At 38.8% G+C, this 26,435-nt stretch overlaps 1 protein-coding gene across 2 annotated transcripts in view; it reads left to right on the top strand.

Annotated features, from left to right (window-relative positions):
- ADAMTSL3 (ADAMTS like 3) overlaps positions 1-26,435 on the top strand; it is a 283,266-nt gene that overhangs the window by 187,334 nt on the left and 69,497 nt on the right. For both annotated transcript variants that reach the window (XM_012751691.2, XM_076004699.1), the window contains 4 exons: positions 9,908-10,194; positions 14,718-14,847; positions 24,795-24,987; positions 25,099-25,278. In XM_012751691.2, the coding sequence (XP_012607145.2) occupies positions 9,908-10,194; positions 14,718-14,847; positions 24,795-24,987; positions 25,099-25,278 (790 nt within the window). The remainder of the gene's footprint in view (positions 1-9,907; positions 10,195-14,717; positions 14,848-24,794; positions 24,988-25,098; positions 25,279-26,435) is intronic.

The raw sequence follows: 26,435 nt of genomic DNA, 5'->3' as shown, positions 1-26,435 counted from the left end.
CTCTAATCCTCACCTGCCCCCTTCAAACCCACACAGCCACCAGAGTAATGTGGCTAAGACACAAATCTGATTCTCTTTTCAACATTCAGAATGTCCAGATGTTTCCCCAGCACCCAAAGGTTTATGCTTGTTCACAAGGCCAATGGGACGTTGCAGGACATCACTCTTCCTGGCCCAGCCTCATCTCTGGCCACTTCCTCTCTTTGCCTTGAGTGGGCTCCTCCAGCCATACTGAGCTGGTTGCTCTCCCTTTCCTACAGCAAGGTGCCACTTACCTCCACTCCTGCCCTCACACTCCCCTCTAGGTTGGGAATGGCCCACACCTGGCTAAGTCTTTTTTTAAACTTTTTTTAAAAAATCAGAAAATTTCAAGCCTATTTCAAAAAGGATAAGACAGTAAGGATCTCCTATGTGTCCATCCCAGCATCAATAATTACCAACTCTTGTTTCATCTAAACCACCAACACCATCCATGCTCTGATCAGTCTTGAAGCGAGCACAGCATATCATTTCACTCCTGAGTTCTTTAGTGTGTATCTCTGAAAGAGGAATCATTTCTTAAAAACCAAAATACCATTTTTAGAACATAGTCCTAAGATCACTGCTATCAGAATCACTGTGGTGCTTTTTAAAAAGGGATAATTTCTGGGAGGGGCCCCATAACCAGCATTTTTTTTCCTTTGGGCTTTGCCAGGTATGTTTTATTATTATTATTATTATTATTGTGGTAAGATATACTTAAAATTTACCATTTTAACTATTTTAAAGTGTGCAGTTCTGTGACATCAAATACATTAACAATGTTGTGCAACCATCATCACCATCCATCTCCACGACTGTTTCATCATCCTGGACATAAACTCTGTACCCATTAAACGGCAATTCCTCACTACCGCCCTCCTCCCAGACCCATGTCACCTCTGTTCCACCCTTATTTCAGTCCCCAGTGTATCTAACAGGCACCCCAGCTGCCTTGGGGGGGGAGTTGCATCTAAGTTTGGGGGCCACTGGATTAGTTAGTCCATAAGGTCAGAAAATACTATTCCTGTTATTGAATTAGACAGGATGATGTCATACAAACTACAATGGGTTCAGGCCCCATATGCATTCTAAGGCTGCATTTTCGGTCACCCCCACTTGACTTTTACTGGGGGTTTCTTCCTCCTGTTATCCATAGAACAAAGCTAGCACGTTCTTTACTCCCAGAGGACACCGCCCTCTTCTCCCCAGCATAGAAGACTGAGCCCGCAGCACCTGTTCCCTGGCCTGAGAGGCTGCCTCATCCCACCTCTGCCCTCTCTCCCTCTGTGGTCTCCATGCAATTTTCCTGTATAATTCACTCTGCCTGGCAGTTTCTGGCCTGTTCTTGGCTGTCTAGTGTGAAGTTTATAGTTTCCTGCCACTACTCCTGACTCTGTCCACTCCCTCAATTTCCAAACAAAACCGCAATGTATCTTAGCTTCTAGCGCATCCTTTTATTACCGCTGTCTTTTGTGGTTGGGATGCTTGCGTGCTGACAGTGAGGAGAAGATGAACACAGCTGTATCTCAAACCCCTCCAGCAGGGCCTGCCAGGCCAGCCTGGGGAAGATAAATATTTCTGCTCTGTGGTTTACCGTGGCCCGAGCTCTGAATTTACATAGCGGGCGGATGTTCAAAAGGCTTTTTTTCTCTTTCTTTTTTTAAATTAGGAAAATAAAGATCACAGCTTATAACACTAAGCCAAGGGAACTACAGCGCTGACCTTCTTAGCTTTCAGCTGCGGAATGTGTTGACAGTTGATATGGTTCATCGTTGTTCTAAAAGTCCCTCCCTGGAGCCTCTTCATTTGCTTCTATGGGATTCTCAACACTCCAGCAGACTTGCTGCCCTCACTCCTGTTTTTCATATATGAAAGCTAAGGAAATAGGACAGACTTAGAGCACTCTGTGTGTTTTCTTCACTGCTATTTTGGCTTTTCCAGTTGAGGAAATCGTGTTTGCTAAAATCAAATCGGGTTTTATTTCAGGCATCTGTTTTTCTAACAGATATAGTAAGAACAACTGTTAATAATGTGGAGTGGAGGACTTGTTTGGTGCCAGAGTCTGGCCTGAGAGTTCTAAGTAGATTAATTCATTTAATTCTCGTAAAAACCTTATGAGGAGGCGTTCTTACTATCTTCATTTGGGGGCTGAGGAAACCAAGGCAAGGGAGGATTAAGCAATTGTTCTCAACAATTAGAGCTATTGAGTGGTGGATGGTGATCCTACGGCACATGATACTAGAAAGCGTTGAAGTGCACGTCAGATGACCTAGCTGAAGTGTCTCACCTGTACTTGGGTTGGTGCAATGCAGTAGACTGAGAAGTGGGTGACTACATCATAGGATGGGATGGCATTTTAAGGTTGTAGTGTATTGTAGTTATGTCATGATATGTTGTTAGAGGTCAAGGAAGGCTTCCTAGGAGAGAGGGCCACCAGAACTGAGATCCTAAAATGTCCTATGGTGTTAGAGGAACAGCACATCAGGCATTTGGAATAGAGGCTCGCACGCAGGCTCACTGGCCCTTGTGGGCCATGTGGGTTGGTGGGTGGTCTGAGTTTCTGGAGGATGGAGAGGAGAGTGATGGCAGCAGGGATGCATCTGCAGAAACACGCAGTCTGGGGGCTCTGCCACGGTTCATTACGGAGCCTGGACTTAATCTGAAGGCAGTGGAGCCATTCAAGGATTTTAAGCAGGGAAGTGACGTGATCACAGTTACAGTTTAGAAAGATCCCTCCTGGTTGTCTGCAGTTTGTTTCTAATTACTCACTATGTTAAATAAAACTGCAGCAAATACCACATTGCAGCTCTGTAATTGTCTTGTTAGGACATACTGCTGGAGTAGAGTTCTGAGCTGAAGGTAGGCACGTTGAAGGCGTTTAATTTTAGCCACTGAATCATACTGACTTGCCCAGCCCACACCTTCCTCAACAGTGAGAAATTCCCTTCTTTAAAAGAATGCTATTTTCTGGTATTTGTTATCGTTTCACGTTTTATACCTAACATCAATCCATGAAGAATTTACTTTGACATGTAATATATAATATAAGTGTAACTTAGTTTTTCCCAAATGATTATCCAATTGCCTTAACACTGTCTATTGAATCATCTAAACTATCCGCTTTAGTTTTAAAATGCCATCATTGTACAAATAGCCTAGTGCCAGTACCATATTATTTGAATTTCTGTATATTTTTAATATTTTTGTCTGTGAGTCTGTGCAAGGACTCTGTAACTGTTAATCATTCTGAAAATGTTCTTGACTGTTTTTACCTAACCTTCCATGAAACTTTATAGTTGTATTGTCTGTTTCCAAGCCCCCTGCCCCCCAAAAAAATTACTTCAGAGGTTTGGATTGGAACTACATTTGTTCTAAATTAATTGAGGGAGAACAAACATCTTTTAATTTTGAGTCTTCCCATTCAGGCGTGTGTGGTGTTTTCTCTTCTTACTCAGATCTTTGAGGTTAGGATCCCCTCAGTCTTCTGTAGTTATATCAGCCCTGCACACTTCTTGCAAAGTTTTTGTTCACAAGTCCTTAGAACTTAGGCAAGTTTTTTACACTTTTAAAGCCTCTATTTTTTCTCATTTGTAAAATTAGGAAGATAATGATACTTATTCATAAGATTGTTGTGCAAATTATATTGAATAATATATGTAATATGCATAGCATAGTACCTGGAAGCTAGCACTGTTAGCTGAATAACCTGGGAGAATGGGTTATTTTAGGGTGTATATATCCATCTATATCTATATATCCATATATATTTAGTTGTAGACTACTTTATTGAACCATCTTATTTTTTCCAAACATTTTCAGTTAATTTTACTGTTTTTCATAGTTATTATGTCATCTTTGAATAATAGTAATTTTGTCTATTCTATTCTTTCCTGATAGTTACACCTGCCTTTTTGCTCTTCCATTTTATTTTCATTTGTACTTTTCTTATCTCATTTTGTTTATCCTTACACTTTTTACATTTCTGAAGTCATTCCATTTTATTTGTATCTTCTGTAAGTTTCAAAAATACAGATGAGTGTCTCTGTATTTTTAGTAGAAGAATTTAATCCATTTAAATTAGTTATCATTACTGATAGTTCTGGTCTCCATTTTAATTGTTTCCTTGTTGATTCTGATGTTTTCCCATATGATCTATATGATCTTGATTTGATTTCTAGATAACAGAAGCTTTACCTGTTATAATGTCATTTTTAACATACTCAATTCTGTATAATTTTTATCATAAGCATCAAGAATGATGCCATTTCTTTTGACTTCTTTATGTCTAAAATGAATAAATTGGCATGGTTTTCTTTATCCCCAACCTATTTTCTCAAACCTCTTGATTTTTGTAATTAAATTCTGGTATTTGGAACAACAACAATTACGAGTAAGTCATGATTATTCTATGCATTCTGTTTTTGGAAAAAAACTATCTATAATATTTGATTTATTTCTATATCATATTTTCTATAGTCATTTAGAATTAAGTATATGTTTACAGCCTTCTCACTGCAAGTTCTTAAATCATATATTATTTTAATTTCATTTTAAATTAAATTATCATTGAATTAGAGTTTATCTTTGTGCATTTTCAAGTATATTATATAGATGGTGTACTCTCTATGACCCTTTGTAATTAAGAATGTCACAGATGAGCAGAAGCATGAAGCATGAACAAGCAGAAGCTTGTTTTACAAGCTTTTTACCTACTTTTCTTAAAACTGTGAAAATGTGATTTTGGAGTTTTCTGTCTTTTGATATTGAAGAGGAAAGATTTGAGCCTAAATTGCCTTTTCTACTACTGGCAACTGATTTTTTTCTGCTTAGATAAAATATTTTTTCCCATATGCATAAAATTAGAGTATTTCTTTAGAATAAATCCAAGTATTATTTTCTTTGCAATAATTTTGATAAACAGAGAAGGCTTTTAGGGTGTAGATTTAGATCTTTCTTGGGTGCATGAAAGTTTTCTTTTATATTTATGCCTCTTTTTCAATTATGTTTCTTATTTATTTATTCACCAATTATCTGTATTGAATTTATTCCCTACTTTTAATATCTTATTTCTTTTACATCCTTGTCTTTTTCCTGTGTGTTTTGGAAGCACACCTCCCCTTCAAACAAAATCACTTGCCATCCTTATCATTGAGTGTATTTCTATACTATTCACTAGAATTTTCTTGTTCCAGAAATAAACTTTACATGATTTTTTAAAATATTTTTCATTTTTCTCTCAACCAAGCCAGATATTTTTTTCATATTTATGTTTTAACTTCCTAATCCCACCTTTTGTTTATATGGTGTTTCCTTGAATTTTATTCGCAGTAACTTTTAAATAGGTGCTATAAATTTTCTTATATTTCTAATAGTAAATATTTTCCAAGATATGTTTTTCTTTCACCAATACATGTTATATTCTCCTTTTTATGCTGGATAATCCTTTTTTTTTTCAATTGTATGTTGATATTTGGTATTTTTTTTTTATTCTGGAAATAAAAAAATAAATTCCCTAAAATAGTACCATCAGATTTTCTTTGGATTCTTTTACTGTCCTACTGGGTGATCTCAAAATGCTTATCTCACTTCTGATCCTGCTGAGTCTGTTTAAGATAATACTGGCAGCTACTGCGTAACCTTTGACAAATGCTCTGTACCTCGGTTTCCTCATGTGTAAGGTGGGAATCATAGTGCTTCCTGGTAGGGTTGTTGTTATGAGTAAATGATAAAGTTTTTCTGAAGCACTAAGAATAGTATCTCACATTAATAACAATACAATGAATGTCAGATGTTGCAATTTTTATTTTATTGTATTTATTGAGCTTTTAACTCTGACATAATCTCATTTAATCATCCCCAACACCATTAGGTAGGTACTATTATTGTTCCTATTTTACAGAAAATTATTTCCTTTGTACTTGGATAACAGTTTGACTGGACATAGTATTCTTGGGGCTTAGATTCTCTCTTTCAAAATTTTATTCTATTTTTTTCTGGGTTTGAATATTGGGTGTCGGAAGTCCATCCAACTTGTTATTCTTATAGGAGACTTGTTGTTTGTACCAAACTGCCTATGCAGTTCTTTCTTCATCCTCAAAGTTTTACATTTTTAGCCAAGTATCTTGTTTGTGAGGGCTGCTGATAACAAACCTAGTGATATAAAGTAAATGAATGTCTTATCTCACAGTTCCTAGTTCGGAAGCCCAGCAGATTTGGCTGCTTTCTCTGCTGCAGTTCCCATTAGGCCAAAATCAAGGTGCCTCTTAGCCTGAGATCTTTTCTAGAACTGCTAGGTCACAGTCCACTTCCAGGCTCATTTGAGAGTTAGCAGAATCCGTTCTGTACAGTTGCAGAGCCCAGATCTCCATTTTCTTTCTGGCTGTTGGCTGGGGGTTGCTCTCAATTTCTCAAGGCCACCTGCATTCCTTGGCTCTTGGGCTCTACCTTTGAGCCTGAAACAGCAGTTGAGTCCCTACCATGCTCCATATCCCTCTTGTTTCTCGTGCCACTGCATTTCGCTGACTCCAGCCAGAGGAGAGAGTTTCTCTCTCCTTAAGGATGCCTGTGATTAGATTTGTCCATGGGGATAATCCAGAATTGTTCCCCTTCTCATGGTCACACCTGTGAAGTCCCTTTTGCCATGTATTATAACATGATCATATGTTCTAGAGGTGAGGGCATGGGACTATTGAGGGTACCATTATTCTGCCTAAGACTCTGGGCTTTTATGTTAATCATATTTATCACTTTTTCCTGGAAGATAGTACCCTTTCAGGTGTATTTTTGTGACTTTTCATACTTTACTTCTGAACACCGTTTTTGTTTCATGTGTTGGAGTCTCTACTTGAAGAATCCAGTTACTTTCAACATTGGATTGCTCAACTTCTCTCTCTCATTTTGTCCCTAAAAATTATGTTTTTAAAAATCAATTTTATAGCAGTATAACTTACATACAATGAACTGTGTCTGTTTCAGGTGCCCCATGGGTGAATTTAGATAGATGAGTCCACCCATCAAACCCCAGTCCCACTCGAGATACAGGACACCATTACTCCAAAGGTGTTCTTTGTCCACTTTCCACCCCTCTAATTGCTCCAATAGCTTCTCCCTCCCTCTCTGTCAGCTCTTCATCCATTTTCCAAGTCTTGCCTCTCTGTTGTTAATTTGATCTTCAGCCATGTTTCTTCTGTTTTTTTTTTTTTCCTGGTTCTGAATTACTTGTTAGAATAGATTTGTCACAATAGTGTTGTTATGTTTCAGTGTGTTTACTTGGTTTCTGCAGTTTTCCATCTTACTCTGTTGTTTTATCATCTCATCTCTAAGGTCTCACATTATTGGATTGATATTCTTTTTAAATTCTTCCACCATGCAGACACGCCGGGAACATGCTCTGTTCCTCTGGTCATGCTTTGGCCACACTTGGCTCTTCAAATGTATTCCTCTCTTTCCTCTTAAAACAAATAACTGGGTATGAGGGACAAGTTTCCGAATTGTGTGAACACTGTAGTATCTTTTATTTAAATAAAAAATAATAGAGGAAAATCATGCTGAATTATACATTATTATTTTTTAGTTGCCATGGATTTTTTTTTTACCCCAAAATCATTTATGATTATCTTGGACAGCTTTGACATCAAATTTTTAAGAGGACTTTTAAAAGGATCATTTTTAAACCAACTCAAAACATATAAGAAACTGAGGAAAACATGAGTCTGATCATCCTTTGCCCTGTTGGGAGTTGAGGGGCCCCTCCACTGACCCCATTTCTACTCAGGATTCTCAATCACTGAAACACAAAAGTCCAATGTCAGTGAAAATATCCACTTCCCAAATCTTAAGTCTGTATTACTAAGGAGAAAAAAGGGGAAAAAATTAATGACATTAAGGTAGAATATGAACATGATTAGAAAATTTAAACCTTTTGAAAGTATAAAACACTCTGGTTCTTGATGCTTGCAGTTGTTTCCAGAGAAGAGAAATTATACACAAACCAGTGTATATAGATATATATGCTATACACACACACACACACACACACACACACACACACAGTATGTAATATATGCTATATATGCAGACACACTGCTGTACCCTTTTTTGTGTTTAGACAAAAGAGATCTTTATATATATACATATGTATATATATATATATATATGAACTTCTCCATACTTATTTCACTTAACAATCCTTAAGAGAACACTATTCCTTATCAGTTCATACAGACAGACCCATATCCTTTTAAATGACTGCATATCATTCATTATATGGAATATCTCCTTTCCAGTTCTGCCATGAGAGTAGCAAAGAAAGAAAAGAGTACGTGTCAAATATCATCCGTCCTGGGGGGCTGAGCAAGCCAAGCCCTCTCAGGGAATGTAAGGATTGGAGAATATAGTTCCCCACTAACAATTTCCAACATGGCAAACAAGATATTTTGTGTTCATTGATATTTCTTTGTGGGACTCATATATAGCAGTGGTCTTTCATTCTGCTTATTGGGGATGTGCTGTTGTGAACACCTGTAACAAAATCTTGCCTGGGGAAAGAAAGTTGGATGGCTCTGGGAGAACCTATCTTTCTGAGATTTTTAACATTAAGCTTTGGAACTGCAATTGAAACAAACATCTCAGCAGCATTTTCTTAAGTTATTTAGAAGTACACAATCCCATAGATAGGGGTCTGTATTCACTTAGGTTTATGAAATGATGCACATAATGTTCCTATCTTAAGTATTTATAGTACACATTCATATATCATTGGAAAAAATTTGTAGTGAATAAGTCTGTTAAACATTATTGAACTCAAAGTTTTCAAAACTTACTGTTGTGTCACTGAACACTTTCTCGTCTGTCACTTATTAGTATGTCATGATACAAAGTGTGGCTTAAGAGTATTTTAAATATATCTGTCCCTACTGATTCTGTGTTTTTCAATTCAGTGAGGAGGTTCACCGAAGGACCAGATAGTAAATATTTTAGGCTTTGCAGACCCCACAACCTCTCTCACAAATATTCAGCTCTGCTGTGTAGCGCAAAAGCAGCCATCAATTATAGGTGGGCAAATGAGCGTGGCTGTATTCCAGTAAAACTTTAATTATGGACACTAAAATTTGAATTTTTATGTAATTTTCACATATCACAAAATATTATCCTCCCTTCCCCTCAACAATTTAAAAATGTGAAAAGTATTCTTAGCTGATGGGCTATACAAAATCAGGTGGGTCAGGTTTGACCTTCAGGTCATAACTTGATGACCTTTAATTTAGTGGATAATAATTCAGGATGATAAATAAATATTTTGTTCAACCATATTATGCAATGCCTTTTATATTTTCAGGAGATTCAAGAGTTTATTGTGTTTATATGTTAAACATATAAGAATATTAAAGCTTCATCTACTCTGTAAAAAGCATTTAATTTATCCTACAATTTAGCTCCTAAACACTGAGACAGTTTATTACCACTCTGCCTACAAAGGATAAGCTCAATAAGGATTCATTGAATAAATATTGGTGAGAATCTCCATATTATAAAAGAAATCAGGTTAGAAATTATCTCTGCATGATGGTTTATTTATTACTAAATCTTAAAGAAAATCTTGGAATGATGTTTTGCAAAGGTTATTGCACAGAATTTGAAGTATAAAGTGGATGCAAAAGTAGAGTATGTCTTTAGTGAAGAATTCTTCCTGTTGCTAATAAGATTTAAAAGTTTATTAACTGCATAATTGACCATCAGTGAAAGTATAGCCTTCCAAATGTGTTGTATCCCCTCTGAACGAAGCTGGTTATTTTTGCCTTCATTGAATTCTTGTCACTCCTCCTGTTTTGGCCTATGTTTAATGACCATCATTGTCCTTCTCTGGTGGCTCCCTGGTTTTCCCCAGGTTCATTCCAGAGCCCTGGTCAGCCTGCAGCACCACATGTGGGCCAGGTGTTCAGGTGCGAGAGGTGAAGTGCCGTGTGCTCCTCATGTTCACGCAGACCGAGACTGAACTGCCCGAGGATGAGTGTGAAGGCCCCAAGCCGCCCACCAAACGGCCCTGCCTCCTTGAAGCATGTGATGACAGTCCAGCCTCCCAAGAGCGAGATGTCCCTCTCCACGAGGACAGCGAGATGACTTATGACTGGGAGTACGCCGGCTTCACCCCTTGCACGGCAACATGTTTGGGAGGTATGTGAACCTTTGCTTGAGAGACAGTTGCGTTGTGTGTTGGTGATGGTTTGAGAAATTACTAAGTCAGGTAAGCCAAAATATGCAAATGAGCAAAAGTCTAAAAGAGGTGAAATCATTCAAGTAACTGAAAACTATGCTTTTTCTTTCTCTTATTTTTTTGTAGTGATTATTTTAGAAAGGTAAAGGGTAGTGGGGCCTGATCAAAACAATGAATGTATGTTCCTTTGGCCTAAGAGTCTGCATAGCTGAGATGGGGAGGAGGTCATTGGTTAATATGGAATAAATAGAAAAATGCAGAATGGAGAAACTGAGGCCATCGTGTGCATAAATCAGTCTTACAGACTGAGGTAGCCTGGAATTGCTGTGCCTGATGCAACTCTCAGAAGTCATCCTCAGAAATATTTAGATTCCCATCTGCACACTGAGCCAGCAACCAGTGCAGAGCAAACTAATCACCATGACTTATGTTTGTGTAGGTATTGGGTAACATACATAGCCAGGAAACTCTGTCAGTGGCTGTGTAGCCAGCTGACCCCATTAGGGTGAGAAATTGGCAAAATAATCAATAGCTTTTCTAAGAAGACAAAAGGGATGAAGCTCAAAGCACAGTCGTGGAGTTCAATCATCAATATCTGGAGAGGTGGCTGCTAATTTGGAATTGGCAGGGAAAGGGCTGGCGTGGGTATGAAAGTAGTGAGTTCACACGCTTATACAGGGAGTTCCTGTCTGAATGTTTCTGTGTTTTTGTGTGTATGAATATTTGCTGAGAGTGATTTGGTAGACAAGTGGACAGATGTTTGAGGTCATGATGTAGTATTATTTTATTGTACTGCTGATGATAATATGCTACTATTTAATTTAAGATGTATGTGTGTGTGTGTGTATATATATATATATGAATGATATTGATGCATATAGGTGCACTCTCTTTTGCACAGTGGAATACAAGAATGCCTTTCTGCAAATGGCAAAGTGGGAGTGAAAATTCAATTGGCCCACGGTGGGCTCATTGTAGCTCACTCCCTGTGGAGATGTGTTCCTGACATGGTACATTAGCAATTGCTATTTTGTTCTCTCCAAATCCCTTCACATCATGACAGGCCTTGAGCTGTAGTTTCTTCCAACTACTCTTGATATAATTGGTCACTTCCCCTCAGGCTCCAGTGACGTTTATGATGCCCTTCACACAGCCAAATGGCTTTCAACAATCCTTAATATCTACCAGCTGCCTCCTCACCCAGTTCCTAAAAAGAATGCACCTACTTGGAGTGCTGTAAAGCTTGCATTACAACACCGGGCAGGACACTGTTCTTCGGATCCATAACATACTACACATTGCTCTCTTTCATTACCTGGGGGTTTAAAGTAGTACCCACTCAATCACACCAGCTAATTGGCAAGGAGGAAAATATATATATTAACTGTTCTAAGTATGATCCTAGGCATATATCTGTGTATATGTGCATTTCTGAAACAAAAAGCATCATAATATAGAACATAGCATGTACAAGGCAACGCTGTGTGAAGGGGGCCTATTTTTTCCTTTTATAGCTGTAGGTATTGGGTTATAGTAGTTTTGTAAGAGGAATTGGAATTTCCCATACCTTTAAATAATCTTAAATAGTTTATATCATAGAAATTGTCTGTTCAAAAAGTTTGAAAGAGCTGAAGCCCACAGATGTCTAAATCTAGTCCTTTTTCCCCCCCTTATAGGGGCAAAAACGGGGAATGTTGTGGCTCCATCTTCAATATCATTTTAAAATGCCCCTGCCACTTATTATTATATTCAATCTGAGTTCTTAATGTTTAACTAAATTCAACAATTTAGATTTGTTCAGGAAAAAAGTCATCCATTAACAAGGATATTAAAATTTATTTTCTAGAGGTGTTCATCTAGTCTCTCTCTGTTTTCTCACCACAAATAATGTGTAATCTATTTACTGTTTGGCCTTAGACTTTGGAAAAATTCTAATGGGTGGATTTGGGGGATTTAATTGTTTGCTATTCGTTTATAGTCAGACCATATTATAGCCAGAGAATGTTACCTGCATAATTTATGACTTGGAACTTACCGCAGTTTTCTTTATAGACTAACAGAGGATCAATGTTTGTTAATGTTCCATGGATGCTTAAAAAAAGCATATTATATCTATTTCTAGGCCCCAAGGCAATTTGATTATTAGATCAACATAATTTTCTTATTTAATTTATTTTTCCGTATTTATTTTACAATGTGTAATATATTAAATACTGGATGGCATATGAAAGACTCCAACTATAGATTTTGTTCATTTCTCCAGGTATTTCTTAAACTGTGTGTATCGTATTATGTTATTTGACATGTTGAACTAGTCAAGACTCTTGTTTGCAAATGACAGAAACCCAACTCAAACTAATCTGAACCAACAAAAAGGAATGTATTAGCTCATTTATTGGCTCTGCTTCTCCTCTGGGAGCCTGTGATTTTACCCTTTAATTGTTAATTTATTTCTTGATGAGACTAAACATGTATATGAGGTATATACCTATATATATATATATATATATATATATTTGGCTTAAAAAAATGACCCTTTTATGATAATACTGCAAAAGTCAAATGGGAAGTAAAGGATGTTGCCTCATGCTACAAAAGCAATTTGTTAGAAAAGGATGCCAAAATTTCAACATTTGATTTATTTTATGTTCTTGATGTATCGTTGTAATTATTACCTAAATTTTGTTAAGTATAAGATAAAGTAAACTTATAATTTTTTCTTTTTTTAACTTTTATTTTTTAAGATAAGTATTCGATCAATCCTCTTAAAGTGAAAAGTGTCAAAGTCACATTGTAGGACCAGCACGTGGAATGGTAGATATGTTGTGGCCATTTTTGGAAAATACGTTGTACCTCAATAAATATCCTAAATCTTCTATTAAACTTTAAAATTTTTTCAGTAAACATGCTTTAAATGTGTTATGAGTATTGTAAAATTCCATCCAAAGTGGCTATAATGGTGCTTTAGGGGCCACTCACTCAGAAAACATTCCAAAATAGTGTCTCAGTATATTTTCTAAAGAATTTTTATTACACATTAAAATATATTTGAAAGATAACTGGATTTTTCTTAGATGTAAATAAACAAAACCTACTAGAAAATAAACATTTAAAACCCTATAAGGTAACTAAGGAAATTTTGATATTTGCAAATAAGAATGAGAGTTAATTTAAGTTGCAGTAATGTCTTCTTACATCCCAGGTTAGGCAATGTTTATTTTAAAAGTTCATGGAAGATACATGCAGATTTAAGACTGCATCCTGCCATGGCAGGGAACATAAAATTACAACTGAAGACAGCAGGAGGAAATTTATTGGAAAGAACTGAACATCACAAATATATATTATAAGTATTTTGGGCCAATACCACATCCTGTTAAATACTGTAAAACGGTTGAATTGAAACATGGCATTTGGAAAAAGAACCACAACCTTGTAACATAATAGAATACACATTCTTGCATGAAAATGAATACATTTGCATATTTCAAATAGCATAGTTAGTAGCTATTACAGGTTTTTATGTGGTTTTTTTAAATCAAAAGTTTGACTTATATTTTGTTCAATTCTGATTTCCCAATAATTCTTTTTTGTCTAAGCAGAAAAAGAATAGTGGTTGAGAGCATGAGTTTGGGGGTCGAACAGATCTATCTGGCCTCAAAGGAAAAATATGCCTGTGAAAGTTCATATCTGCACAAGGAGCAGTCACTGCTTTTGGAAGTAGTTTGACTGTATTGCATTTTGGAATCCCTAGAGTACAAAAGAAAGACCACTGAATTAGGAGGCAGGCACTGTAATTTTTAGTTTTGAATCTACTACTTTTTTGCTATCTTAAGTTCTTTCTAAACCTCAGTTTCTTTATTATTAATATTAAATTAATAAAATGGAGATAATAATATCATTCTTTTGACCTCACAGATTATTTTGGACTCAACTGATATATTTGATAGCACTTTGTACAGGGAGGTATTGTCGTTGTTTTGCTAACAGTAGAAATATTACTAATTATAGTAATAGTGAGCAGGACCTCAAACTGTAATGAAAATTTTGAAAAGAATTATATGTCAGATTTAGCACATATGCAGTGATATAGAAAAGATGTTATTCTTAGCAGCTGATATGAAAAGTCCTCTTTGGGAAGTTATTGTGTATATTTGGAAGGAGCACCTTGCTAAGTACATCTGGAATGCAGAGAAGTCCCAGGCTGGGTGGTCGTTGGGATGCTCCTGAACGTCCCAAGGTGAATAGGTTTGGGGTGGAGGGAATAGAGGGACTAAGTTTAAAAGGTAAGTGAGGGAGTATCAAAGACTAGAAGACTTCAGACAATGCAAAGTTTGCTCCCAGGCACAAAGTGCAGCATGTAGTTGCATGATAGTCCAAAATGCAGTGGTCTAAGAATGAGGAGACCCAAGACCCTATTTTCTTTTCTTCCATAATAAGTTATTCTATATAATTTGACTTTTTTCCTCTTTCCAACCTTCAGGCCATCAAGAAGCCATTGCGGTGTGTGTACACATTCAGACCCAGCAGACGGTCAATGACAGCTTATGCGATAGGGTCCACCGTCCTCCAGCAATGAGCCAGGCCTGCAACACGGAACCCTGCCCCCCCAGGTATGTGCTCTCTGGTGCTCCTGGGATACACCATGTCTGGGTGGTAACACCCTCGCCTGTAGAGAAACCCACCTGTGTGCAAAGACTTGCAGGTTCACGCCAAGTGGATCAGCTAAGCCTGCTCCAGTGCTCTCTCTTCTCTCTTTTAAGTCTTGCTCCAGCCAGATTGTTGCCTAGAGGCTCAAATGCAGCCTTGTTGAATCCTCTTTAGTCTGATTTTTGTTTGCATCAAACATGAATGAACATAAACTGGCCTGCCGCTGGCACAACCATGAGGCCCCCAGCATTATTCTCTTTCTGCTCCCTATCTCAAGGGCGCTTCTCCCCCTAATGTCCCGTCACAGAGCACAGGAGCTGAGGTGGAGATAACACTGGTACACAGCAGGTGCTTAATCCTTATTTGTCAACAGACTGATTGATCTGTTTAATACCAAACTCACCTTCATGTGTTTTTACCTTTCCCACTGACTTGCCTCATATCTCAAGACTGTAGAGTGGAGTGTCATCAGCTCCAGAGAATATGTGAGGGTGACTTCTTTTTTGGTCTCCTTGGTCTGAAAGGTGGTTGGCTAAAAAGTTAAGCGGCTTCCTTGTTTAAGTCCCTGTAAGACCCTGGGGAATTTTGTTGGAAGGGTGGCAGGTTTCTCCAATGTCTCCTGTCCCCGGTGTTGCTGGCTACAGAGGAGGATAACTCAGCATCACGATTTCTCACACAAGACTTTTCTGAATCTAGCTCCCAATCCTTCCTTCCTTTGTCTTTTACCCTTACGATCTTAAACACTCTCCTGTGGTAAGAATTAGTTGCCAGGAACTGAGCCTGCTCCCAGTCTTTGTCAGAGTCTCTCTTCTGCCTCTTAGTAATTACATTGCCCATCTTACTTGCTTAAGGTGAGTTCTGTATGTCTAGGACTTTAAGTAAGGAGGAATTTTCTTGTGTCCTCCTGCCATACCGGTGTAAGAATAAGTGTATTGTATGTTTATGCAGGAAATAAGCTGTGCTTCTAGAAGTCTCTTGACCCTTCTGATTTTGATTGCATGAAATCTGTTGGCTATGATGTAGAATCTGCTGCCTTGATGGCAGGAGGGTGATGCAAGTGGGGATCAAGTGAGGCCACTCTAGAAATCAGACCCTCTGTACCCTGGAGGTGGGCACTCTTCCCTGTGAGTGTCATTCTCCCCCTGCACAGGAGAACTCAGGAGGAAGCCAGCTCGAATGTGTGCCCTCATTGTTGGGGAAACCCAACAAACACCTGCCATGAGATGGTACAGAGTTTTACAGTCCTTTCTGTATTTCTCACTTCTACTGTAGCCTAAGGAAATAGAGCCACCTTGCTGTGCTTAGCTGCAGACTTACCTGGGTGGACAAGGCAAGGTCCAGACAAAGCACAGGGAAATCTGCCTCCTGGCCACCTCCCTCCCCCTGGCTGACTGCATTCCAGAGTAATTCATGCCTAGATACTGATTGCAGAAGAGACAATGTGTAGGAGGGATTTTAGGAAGCTTTGGTCTAACGAGGGGTCAAGACATCTGCTTTGTCAAGTGTGTCCAGAGCTTTCCAAGAGCACCCAGTGTATGGGAGTAGTATTGGCTATACATCCACATGGAATGACCTTTGGATCTTTAGAGAAATGGCACTCGTGCTAAGTGTATAAACCTCAGTAATCCAGATTACTTATCTAGGTTTCTCAGTTTTTTCTTATTATTGGCACGGCCAAATTAGATATTTTTGGAAAAGCTGGGGTTTCTGTTTTCCTCCCCTGCTGCCTCCCTCCCCTGAGCCGTGAACATGGAAACAGAAGACTACCTGCCTGAGCAGGGCCAAGACATAGGCAGACACAGGGAAGGGGAAACATAGTTTTATTTATCAACATATTTTCCCATGAAATTGGAATTATGTGCTACATCGTTCTGTGAACTGTTTTCTTAAACTTAGTTTGGGGATGGGGCAGGGGCAGATGTTAAATAAACAAATCCTCAAGAGCAAGAATAATGTGAGGGCTGAAAAACAGACTGGTGGGGCTGAGGCTGGGGGTTGGTGCAGGTGGTCTGAGCAGTCCTCTCTGAGGAAGTTACACAAGTTGAATCCCAGAAGACAAGTAGGAACTGGCCAGGAGAAGTGTAGAGGAAAGAATGTCCTGGGCAGGGGAAATGCTATGTGCAAAGGCCCTGAGGAAAGAAAAAGATCAGTGTGTGCAGGACCTGGACAGAAAGGAAATCCATGTGTCATGGGATGAGATCAGACTCGGGCAAGGGTTGTGGTGAGCAGTCAGTGGGAAGCCATTGGAGGGTTTGAGCAGTGAAGTGATAAATCACATTTACATTTTAAAAAGATTACACATACCCTGAAATGGGGAGAACAAGGGTGGAGACAATGAGATCAATTATAATTTTTTAAAAATAATTACTTTGAACCAGCGATCCAGCTCACAGCAATTCCATTTGTATGTCCTCCATTTAAAGCTTGCTACGTGTGGATCTGCACATCTTATCATTTCCTTTTTGCCATTTATATGATACCAACAAAATTCTTCATCAGCACAGTTGCATCCATTTCTGTATTTGTAGCTATGAGTATCATCAAGTCTCTACTGTCTTTGCTGGAAATGCTCAGAGTGTCCTGCAGAAACACGGCTTCCCAGGGTTTTGCGGAGGTGTTTTAATAGTTCTGCAATCTATAAATCCTTTTCTTTGGACTGTTTATAAAACAATGTAATGAACCTGTTTGTTATTTTTATTTATGCTGTGTCAGGCATTTTCCTGTGCAAAAATTTGAACATCAGTACCCTAAGTCATCTCTGCTCGGTGAAACGTACTATTCTTACTATTAATAATAACCTCACATTCCTTCACAAATGTGGTAATAAATAAATAATCAATAAATGCTTTTGTTTTCTGTACATGAAAACAGAATTTGGGCATTTTAGGTAGTTGGTGACATGCCCACGAACACACAGTAAATAAATTGTTTACTACAAGTAAAGCCAAACATGGAGCATTTCTCATTAGCTGTCATTTAGTCCAAACCCCAACTTTTCTAGATGGAGAAATGGAAGTGTAGGAGCCCACATGGCATGCTAGCGGCAGAGGTAGTCCCCTGATTTCCAGCCCCTCCACCAGCCATCCCTTTTGTCTGCACTAACCAGCGCCCTTTTTCTAGGAAGATGGCTATAAAAGAAATGATCTGGAATTTGCAAAGACTTTAAGTGGTGACTACAATTTGGCTAAGCATGAAATTCTCATAGCCTTTAACAAAGAAGCATAAAAAGAAGAAAATACAACCCAATACAGTGGGGCATATTTTATTTCTAGATCCAAATCTTATTCCAATATGACATGAAGCTCATCTTTACCAGAGTTCTGTCCTCTGCTTCTAGCCAACTAACAACAATGATGAAACAGAAAAGAAAATAATGACAACATAAAAGACACTTCATATGAGAGTGATTTGCATAACACAAGATGAAAATAGGCCCTGAGAACATTGATGAAACTCTCAATTTTATTTTTTTTAACGTTATTCTATTATGCTCTTGCCATGAAAGGGGAGATAGCTATAATGTGTCACCATATAATTTTTTTTCCAAAAAAAAGCCAAAATACAAAACAATTCACAAATCATTCTCTGTTCATTCTAAGAAGTAGTACACACAGCTGCCATTATAACTGTAATTTTGTTCAAAATAAGATAACTTGATTTCATAATTTTTCTTGTAATGTTTCAAGACAAAGTCCAAATCAAACATTTTCCCCACTTTATCATGAAATTCAAGTCCTTTATTTAAGTAGATTGTCATTATGTGGCCTTTTCTGGTTTCAGTTCTCTAATAACATGAACCTGGCATTCTTGAAAACTTACTTCTCAATACTTTGTGACTCTGTCCTGTTCACATCTAACTGCCACTGCCTTAATTCACATATGTTTCCCTAAGCTGTTTCAGCAGTTTCTGGATGAACTCCTGCCTTTTTTCTCCTGCTCTGATCCATGTGCACAGGCATGACTACAGAAGTTCTTTACCTTTCTCAATTGCAGAGTAACTGTGTAGTTGACCTTCAGTGACTTTCCTTTACCTGTGGATTAAACACTACATTCTTCCCTTTGGCATATATATTACTTTCCTGGGGCTGCCATAGCACAGTATCATGAACAGAGTGGCTTAAAAAAGAGAAATTTATTATCTCACAGATCTGGAAACAAGATGTTCAAAATCAAGGATCCAACAGGGTTGATTCTTCCGGAGTGCTGTGAGGGAGAGTCTGTTTCGTGCCTGACTCACAGCAAATGATAGCCTCTGGCACTCTTTGCTTTTGAATGGCACTGCCGCTGTGGTTTCATATTGTTTTCCTTCTGCATGCCTCTGTGTCCAAATGCCCCTTTTCAAGAGGATACCACTCCTATTGGATGAGGGCCTGCTCTAATGACCTCCTCTTGATCATCTGCAAAGACCTTCTTTCCAAATAAGGTCACAGTTGCAGGTACTAGAGGTTATAACTTCAACATAGTTTGGGAGGAAACAATTCAACCCATAACAGCATATAAATTTCTTTGTACCTTTGGATCTAACTCTTGAACCACATCTCCTGTCACTCCTACTGCATGCCTACACACACACACACACACACACACACACACACACGTATTTGCCTTGAGGAATTTGCTCAGCAGCTGCACTAAACTATGCACTAGGACCCCCGCTCACACTCATTCCTGCCTTCTCAGCCTTTGCAGGTACTGTGCCTGGTGCCTAAAGACCTTCTCTACTGTGAAAAAAGTTAATTCTCTCCCGGGAAAGTAATCATTGGCTCACTTCTTACCAGCAAGATAAAGTTCGACAGAATGTGAAATAGGATCCCAACCTGATTTGATAGAGGGGAACTCTTATTAGTTGCATTTTCACTCACATCTTCAAACTATGTTTAGTCCTTTTACAATTATTCTTATGTCCACCCATGAGTAGTGCGAAAGGCTCAGGGGTTGCTTTCGATCTGTGCTTGACCTGACCTGCCCAAGAGGTCAAGGCAGGGTTGAGTTTTATTTGCAGTGTTCTTTGCTTGCTTGCTAACCCAGAACGAGACTGAACAAAGAGTCTCGAAACTGTTTCTCAAGGCTGCTGGAGAAAGTGCGCTGGTTTATTCATGCATCAGCCTGTATGCGACGTGCCCTCTCCTTCATCGCAGTGCTCAGCAAGAGTGCCTGCACCCTCCCTCCCTCAGCAATCGCTCGACCACGGAGCCTCCAAGCTAAGAATAATAGAGCAGACAATATGTCTTGGCCACTTTGCAAAATTAAGAGTCTGTTTTTATGTGAAAGGAAATACTATTCCTCGTTTCAAAGTTGCAAATTTAATAAACTTTTCAAAGTTTGAGAGTTATATTGGAAAAACCCCAGCAGAGACAAAGGTTTGGTGCCAAAATAAAGGTAAGTTTACAAAAATGTTTTAGGTTCTAGAAACCAGCGGTGTAGAAATAACAGGAACAGGGTGTTGCATAATATTTTCCATACAAATATTTACTGACTCCAAGGGCAATAGCAGTAAAATATCACTCTAGGGTGAAATGTACCACTGAGATTGGGTTGGACGGCCAGTGGATCTTTATTTACCCGAAGGCGACTGTATTTGATGTATTAGTTTGGACTGTCCAAGGTGGGGTGTTGCATGTTTATTTGCTCTTACAGGGTTACTCCTCCAATCCATCCTATAACTGCTGAGTGACGGCTATTTATGGAGTTTGCTTTTTCTAGGAGAGAGCCAGCAGCTTGCAGAAACATGCAGGGTTATATAATGGTCCCCACATCCGAGGAGAGCCTTCTCCTCTAACAGCATTCGACACTGCCAGGGAAAGAAGTCGGAAGGCAACAGGCAAGAGTGATGTGTTTCTGCACCAGCTTGTTACCCATTTCTTAAATATAAAAGAGAATTCTGTATTTAGTTTGTTTTCTGTTAATAAGAAATTGTTACTTATTTCTTAGATTAAAATAGTTCCATTACCAGTTCCTTATGACTCTAACTGATTCTTCTAGCTGTACATTTTCTCGAAGGATGCTCATCCTGAAGTCACTCCAAATAACTTACATATTTAAGCTGAATTGTTTTAATGGTGAAACAGAAACCTTCTAGTTATTGAGCTGTGCGAACCAATTGTCATCAAAATATGACCCACTTATCTACCATTGGTGACTTCTCTTACTTCCAAAGCTACTGGAATTTAGATGTTATCAATTATAGTCTAATTCATTAATAGATTTCCAATTAAGATGGTGTTATAACTGCATATTCTGCTCCAAATACAGATCAAGGATAGATGTGATATAAAAATGCCAGACCAAGGGAAAAATCATGGAAACAGCTACCTAGGCCAGTAGGGGATGGGAATGTGGAGTGGTGAGTGGGACTGCACCTGCTGTTCTTCCAGGCTTCAGGCCCCAGGCAGTCAGAGCAAATGAGAGTTTGATTCCTATGGACAGTAGGGAATGAACATCTTTCTTTGATCCAGGAGAAAGGACCCAGGTTCACTGCTTCTTTGTAAAAGGAAGCAGAAAAAAGTTCCACCAATTACAGCCTGAATGAAGCCTTTGTCTCTATGAGGCTACTTTTGTGGGGAAGTGGAAAAAGCAGACACAGATAGAGCCCTGTGACCAGACGTGGCCCCTACCTGCTGTTGGCCCTGCGATTGGATCTTCAGTGTCCCTACAATTCTTCTGTGCCATGTTGTCCATGTGAGACTTGGCTCTTGCCTGGATACCCTAGAGAGCTAGATAGAGCAAATAAAATGACAGACAGGGAGAAGTAGGAGAGAAAAGGATCAGGGAGGTAGAGGGAGACAGTCCCCTCCCTTCAAACTGAGCCTGCAAAATGAAATTCCAAAGCACATGAAGAAATCTAACACTAACAAAAATAATCAATAGATTGTGCAGTTGAAGATGAAGTCACTCCGGATGAAATGAAAATATAAGAACAATCTGAAGACAACTTTAAACTAAGTGTTATTAGGATCTTGAGACATAAATTAATAAGTAATATCCTATTAAAGAACTAGAAAGTATGAAATAGAAATGGACAGCAGTGTAATAAGAATAGGTGAGTATTAAAAAGAATCAATTAGAAAACCTAGAAATGAAACACTCAATGAAATAAAATAATAATAGAGACAATTAAAGAAAGAATTAGTGATTTGAAGATAGTGCTGAGGAAATCAAATGAATCAAGCCACAGAAAGTTGATTATTTGGGGGAAGGGAAGAAAGTTATGAAATATGTAGGTAATGTCCGAGAAGCAAGATATGAAATAAATTGTTTATTAAACCTTAAGAAAAAATTTCCACTCTTAGTATCAAGAAAAATAAGTAAAAATAAGTCCCCACATTTATACATAACAGTGAAACTGCAGAAAATTGGAGATAAAAAGAAAATCTTAAAAGTGACCACACCTGAAAAATGGATTAACTTCAAACAACTTATCAACAACTGGAGTTTCTGGAAATCAAAGGAATAATTCCTTCAGAGTACTGTGGGAAGATCATGATCAACCTAGAGCTAACCTTGCTGAACTGTTATTTAAGGTATGTGAATGTGCACATCCATTTCTCATCACATGACAGACTAGGTATCCCGAAAGTCCTTCTGCTAAATACTTCTAAAATAATGGGTAAAATATGTGGAAACGTAACCTGAAATGAAGAACTAAGCCTGTAAGAAAGTAAGGGAAATGCTCAGAAGCAAAAAAGTGCAAGCAGGCATCCAGAGTGGTGACCCAGTGTTCCACAGGGCTGGCTGCCTATGCCACTAACCTAGACGTTTCAGCTTTAGCAGTTTTTGCCTGGCAGACAGACAAGTCCTTGGACCTGCAGAAAGTGAAGAATAGAATGGTGATCCTCACACAAGCCAAGGTCTACCTCAATAAGAAGGCAAGTTCAGGGGTAAAATCCATCCTGTAAAGAGAGTTTGCAAGGAAAACTATCTGTCTTGGCTTTGCCTTTGAATGGAAGGAATCAAAAGGCTCCCAGGAGAATCTAAAGTGGCCCTTTATGTAGGAGGAGGGTTGATATTTATACTATGTGATATAAAAAATTAATTCAGATTGGTCTTGACAGAGGTAATGCAAATCCTTACTGGAGGAATGTGTCTTCTACCCTAGCCTTGAAATTTCCACAACGATCTAATGAGCATGAGCTCATAATCAGAAATCAAAAAACTCATGAAGAAACAATGTGTGAGAGTCAGTGGGGGAAAACAGAATCAGATACATAGAGTATCATATATTGGGATTGCCAGGTACAGAATATGAAATAAGTTTGTTTAAAATATTTAAAGGTATAAAACAGAAAATTGAGAATCGAAGCTAGAAATAATATACTATTAAAAACCTGGAAGATTTTTTAAAAGAACCCAATATTAAGTCAAACTATATGAAACTTTCAATTTGATTGATCAGAAATTGTCAAATATTGGCAATTCATAGGGATCAACTAATAGAATATCCAGAAGTTAAAAATATAATTATTGAAATTTAAAAGTTATGGGCTGGAGTAAACAGGTAAACTGAAAGAGAAATCTGAAGAAATTACCCAGAATAAAGCACAAAGAGTAAATGAGATACGTAAAATATGCACAAGTGGTTTGAGAGATACAGAGGAAATATTGAGAAGGCTTATTGTATGTCAAAGTGAAGTTACAGAAAGAAAGCAAGGAGTTAATATTAAAGTAGATAATAGCTGAGAATACTTCTTAATTTATGAACAATCTGAATCCTAAGAGAGAGACCCTCTCTCAAAAACAAACAAAAAAATAAAGAAAGAAAATAAAGATACTATCACTTAGAGATCATCACTGTTAACATTTTGATGTATAATTATCCAGACTTTTCTCTACATACATTAATAAATTAATAAAAAATAACATTACACTCTACAAGCTATTTTATGACCTCTTTTCTAATAAAAATATATCATGAATGTATTTCTATGTTAATAACTATACATCTACTTTATTTTAATGGCTGCTGGCATTGTGCTGCATGAATGAACAATTATTTATTTTGCCTTTTATTGTTAAACATTTAACTAATCTTCCATTTTCTAAAATTTAATTTTTTTTTTGCTATTATAAATCACCCTGGAGGCCATCATCGTTTTATGCATATTTTAAGCATTTTAAAATGGTTTTCATATGATATATCTCTACAGTGATTCGTTAAGAATTCATGTTCACTAATTGAATATCCACAAATTAAAGGAACCCCAGTGTATAATTTTTCACCCATCAGATGGCAAAGACTTTTTTAAACAATATTCTCCAGCATTGTTATGGGCGTAGGAAACCAGGTGCTCACAAACACTGCTGGTGAGTGTGTGAATGAGGAGAATCTTCCTTGAAGGCAACTTGGAAATATGTATCGAAAGCAGCTGCCCTGGTTTTCCATTTTTACAGATGTTTCATGAGAAAACCTGATTTTTCCAAGATCTTATTGGAAAGGAATCACATTATATATATACTGTAAATCCAATCCTAACATAAAAGAATTTACTTAGGGGTATTCCAAATGTTGAAGCCAGGTGCCCTGAAGATTTCCTGAAGTGTGCTTTTAAGCATTTAAAATTTCTTTTGACACCTCTATAAATCATCATTGCCTTGGGAATCTATTCAAAACCAAACCAAGATTTTCTTTCTGATATATGGTGGTAGGACAGGATGGGAACAAATCTGCTTCTTTTTACTGTGGACCTTCCCAAATGGGTAAGATCTTTAAACACTTTCCTGACATTTCTTGCCTTTAAATACTACATTTCTGTATTTGAATTACGTATATTGGTGGAGACGCCTTGGCTGCAGAATCTGGATACAGAATGTGGAGTCAGGAAGCCCAGAGAAGGACTTGACATGGTTCATGCCCTGATGGTCGCACATTGTCTCATTGGATAATTCATCTTTCCCCACTTGTTTTTGAGTACAGGTGGCACGTGGGCTCTTGGGGGTCCTGCTCAGCTACCTGTGGTGTTGGAATCCAGACCCGAGACGTGTACTGCCTGCACCCGGGGGAGTCCCCTGCCCCCGCTGAGGAGTGCAGACTTGAAAAGCCCCATGCCTTACAAGCGTGCAATCAGTTTGACTGCCCTCCTGGTTGGCACATTGAAGAATGGCAGCAGGTAGGAAAACTGAAGACCCCACAGCCCACGTGATTGTGGCCATGAGGAGCCCTGCATGGCACTAACATGATGTGGGCCAGCCTGTCGCCTCACCTGCGGTCGTCTTCTCAGTGTTCTAGGACATGTGGTGGAGGAACTCAGAACCGAAGAGTCACCTGTCGGCAGCTGCTAACAGATGGAAGCTTTTTGAATCTCTCAGATGAATTGTGCCAAGGACGCAAGGCGTCAGCTCACAAGTCCTGTGCCAGGATAGACTGTCCTCCACACTGGGCTGCGGGAGACTGGTCCAAGGTAGGAGCCTCGCTCAACTTTATGGTCCCTTCTTTTCCACCCCTCCTTTGTTTCTGCCACGAGATCAGGCTGGGACTATGTGGGAGGAGCAGGGCTCCCATGGTGCCGAATTTAAGGAGTTGCTCGCTCACTCTTGGGCCTGCACAAGATGACTCATTTCAGTTTTTACTCAATATAATTTAAGCTGTTCTCATCATTTTTCTCCCAAACCCATCCCTTCTTCTGGCACTACCAGAATCATAGTGTCCCAGGATAAACTCACATCTGCCTGGTTCCTCCCTTCCTTGTGTCCCCTTACATGGAACCATCCCTTACGCCCTGTGACGTCAAGTCTCTGAACACCTTCTATACTTTGTCTTCCTCTACATTGTGTCACGTCCACTGCTAATCAGCCCTTCATCATGGCAAGCATGAATTGCATAGCAAGTAGAATTCTAGTGCATCATTTCAACACTGGCAGGACATGGTGCAGTCTAGTAAGGATGCCTTGTTTTCCAGGTGGGAGGAACCTGAACCAATAGCAGGAATAAGATGTCTAAGCTCTCACAGCTGGCAAAGTGGGGGCAGAATCCATTAGTTTTGACTGTACTCCATTACTTTTGATTGTACTCCAAGGGCTTTTTCTGTTGTTGTGCACTGCCCACCTGACATCCTGGCCCCGTGTCACTCTCCTATCTCCAGACTGTCTAGCACCCCACAGTCTTCCTACCCCTGAGTCCATCAAGCCACCTGCTTGCTCAGAGTATTCCATAGGTCTTACCATCTACAGCATCACCACTTAGTGTGGCCCAGGGAGTAGTCAAATGGACTCCACTGCTGGGAACTGGTATGAAATGAGGACTCTCAAGTCCTCTCAGACCTGAGGAATCACAGTCTGCCTTTTAGCAAGGTGCACAGGTGTTGCCTGACCATGCACACAAGTTTGAGCAGTGTTTTCCCCACCTGCCCTCATCCTTGTTTGGGTTGCTAAGCTCTTAAATGTGTTCAAGGTAGAAATGGCTCTGAATGATGACTTCCTTGAGCAAGTGCTTCCCTGGGGAAGCCAAGGGGAACAGGCAAGAAAAGGGAAGGACACGGAGTGGGCCAGGACTGCAGCCAAGGAGCCTCCAGCATGCCTGTCCTGCTCTTGCTCTGCTCTTGCCTCACTTGCTCTGCTT

The sequence above is a fragment of the Microcebus murinus genome, chromosome 7 (assembly GCF_040939455.1).
Source record: "Microcebus murinus isolate Inina chromosome 7, M.murinus_Inina_mat1.0, whole genome shotgun sequence".
Taxonomy (NCBI): domain Eukaryota; kingdom Metazoa; phylum Chordata; class Mammalia; order Primates; family Cheirogaleidae; genus Microcebus; species Microcebus murinus.
Note: the sequence above shows the minus strand (reverse complement) of the source record. Positions and strands in the feature narration are given on the sequence as shown.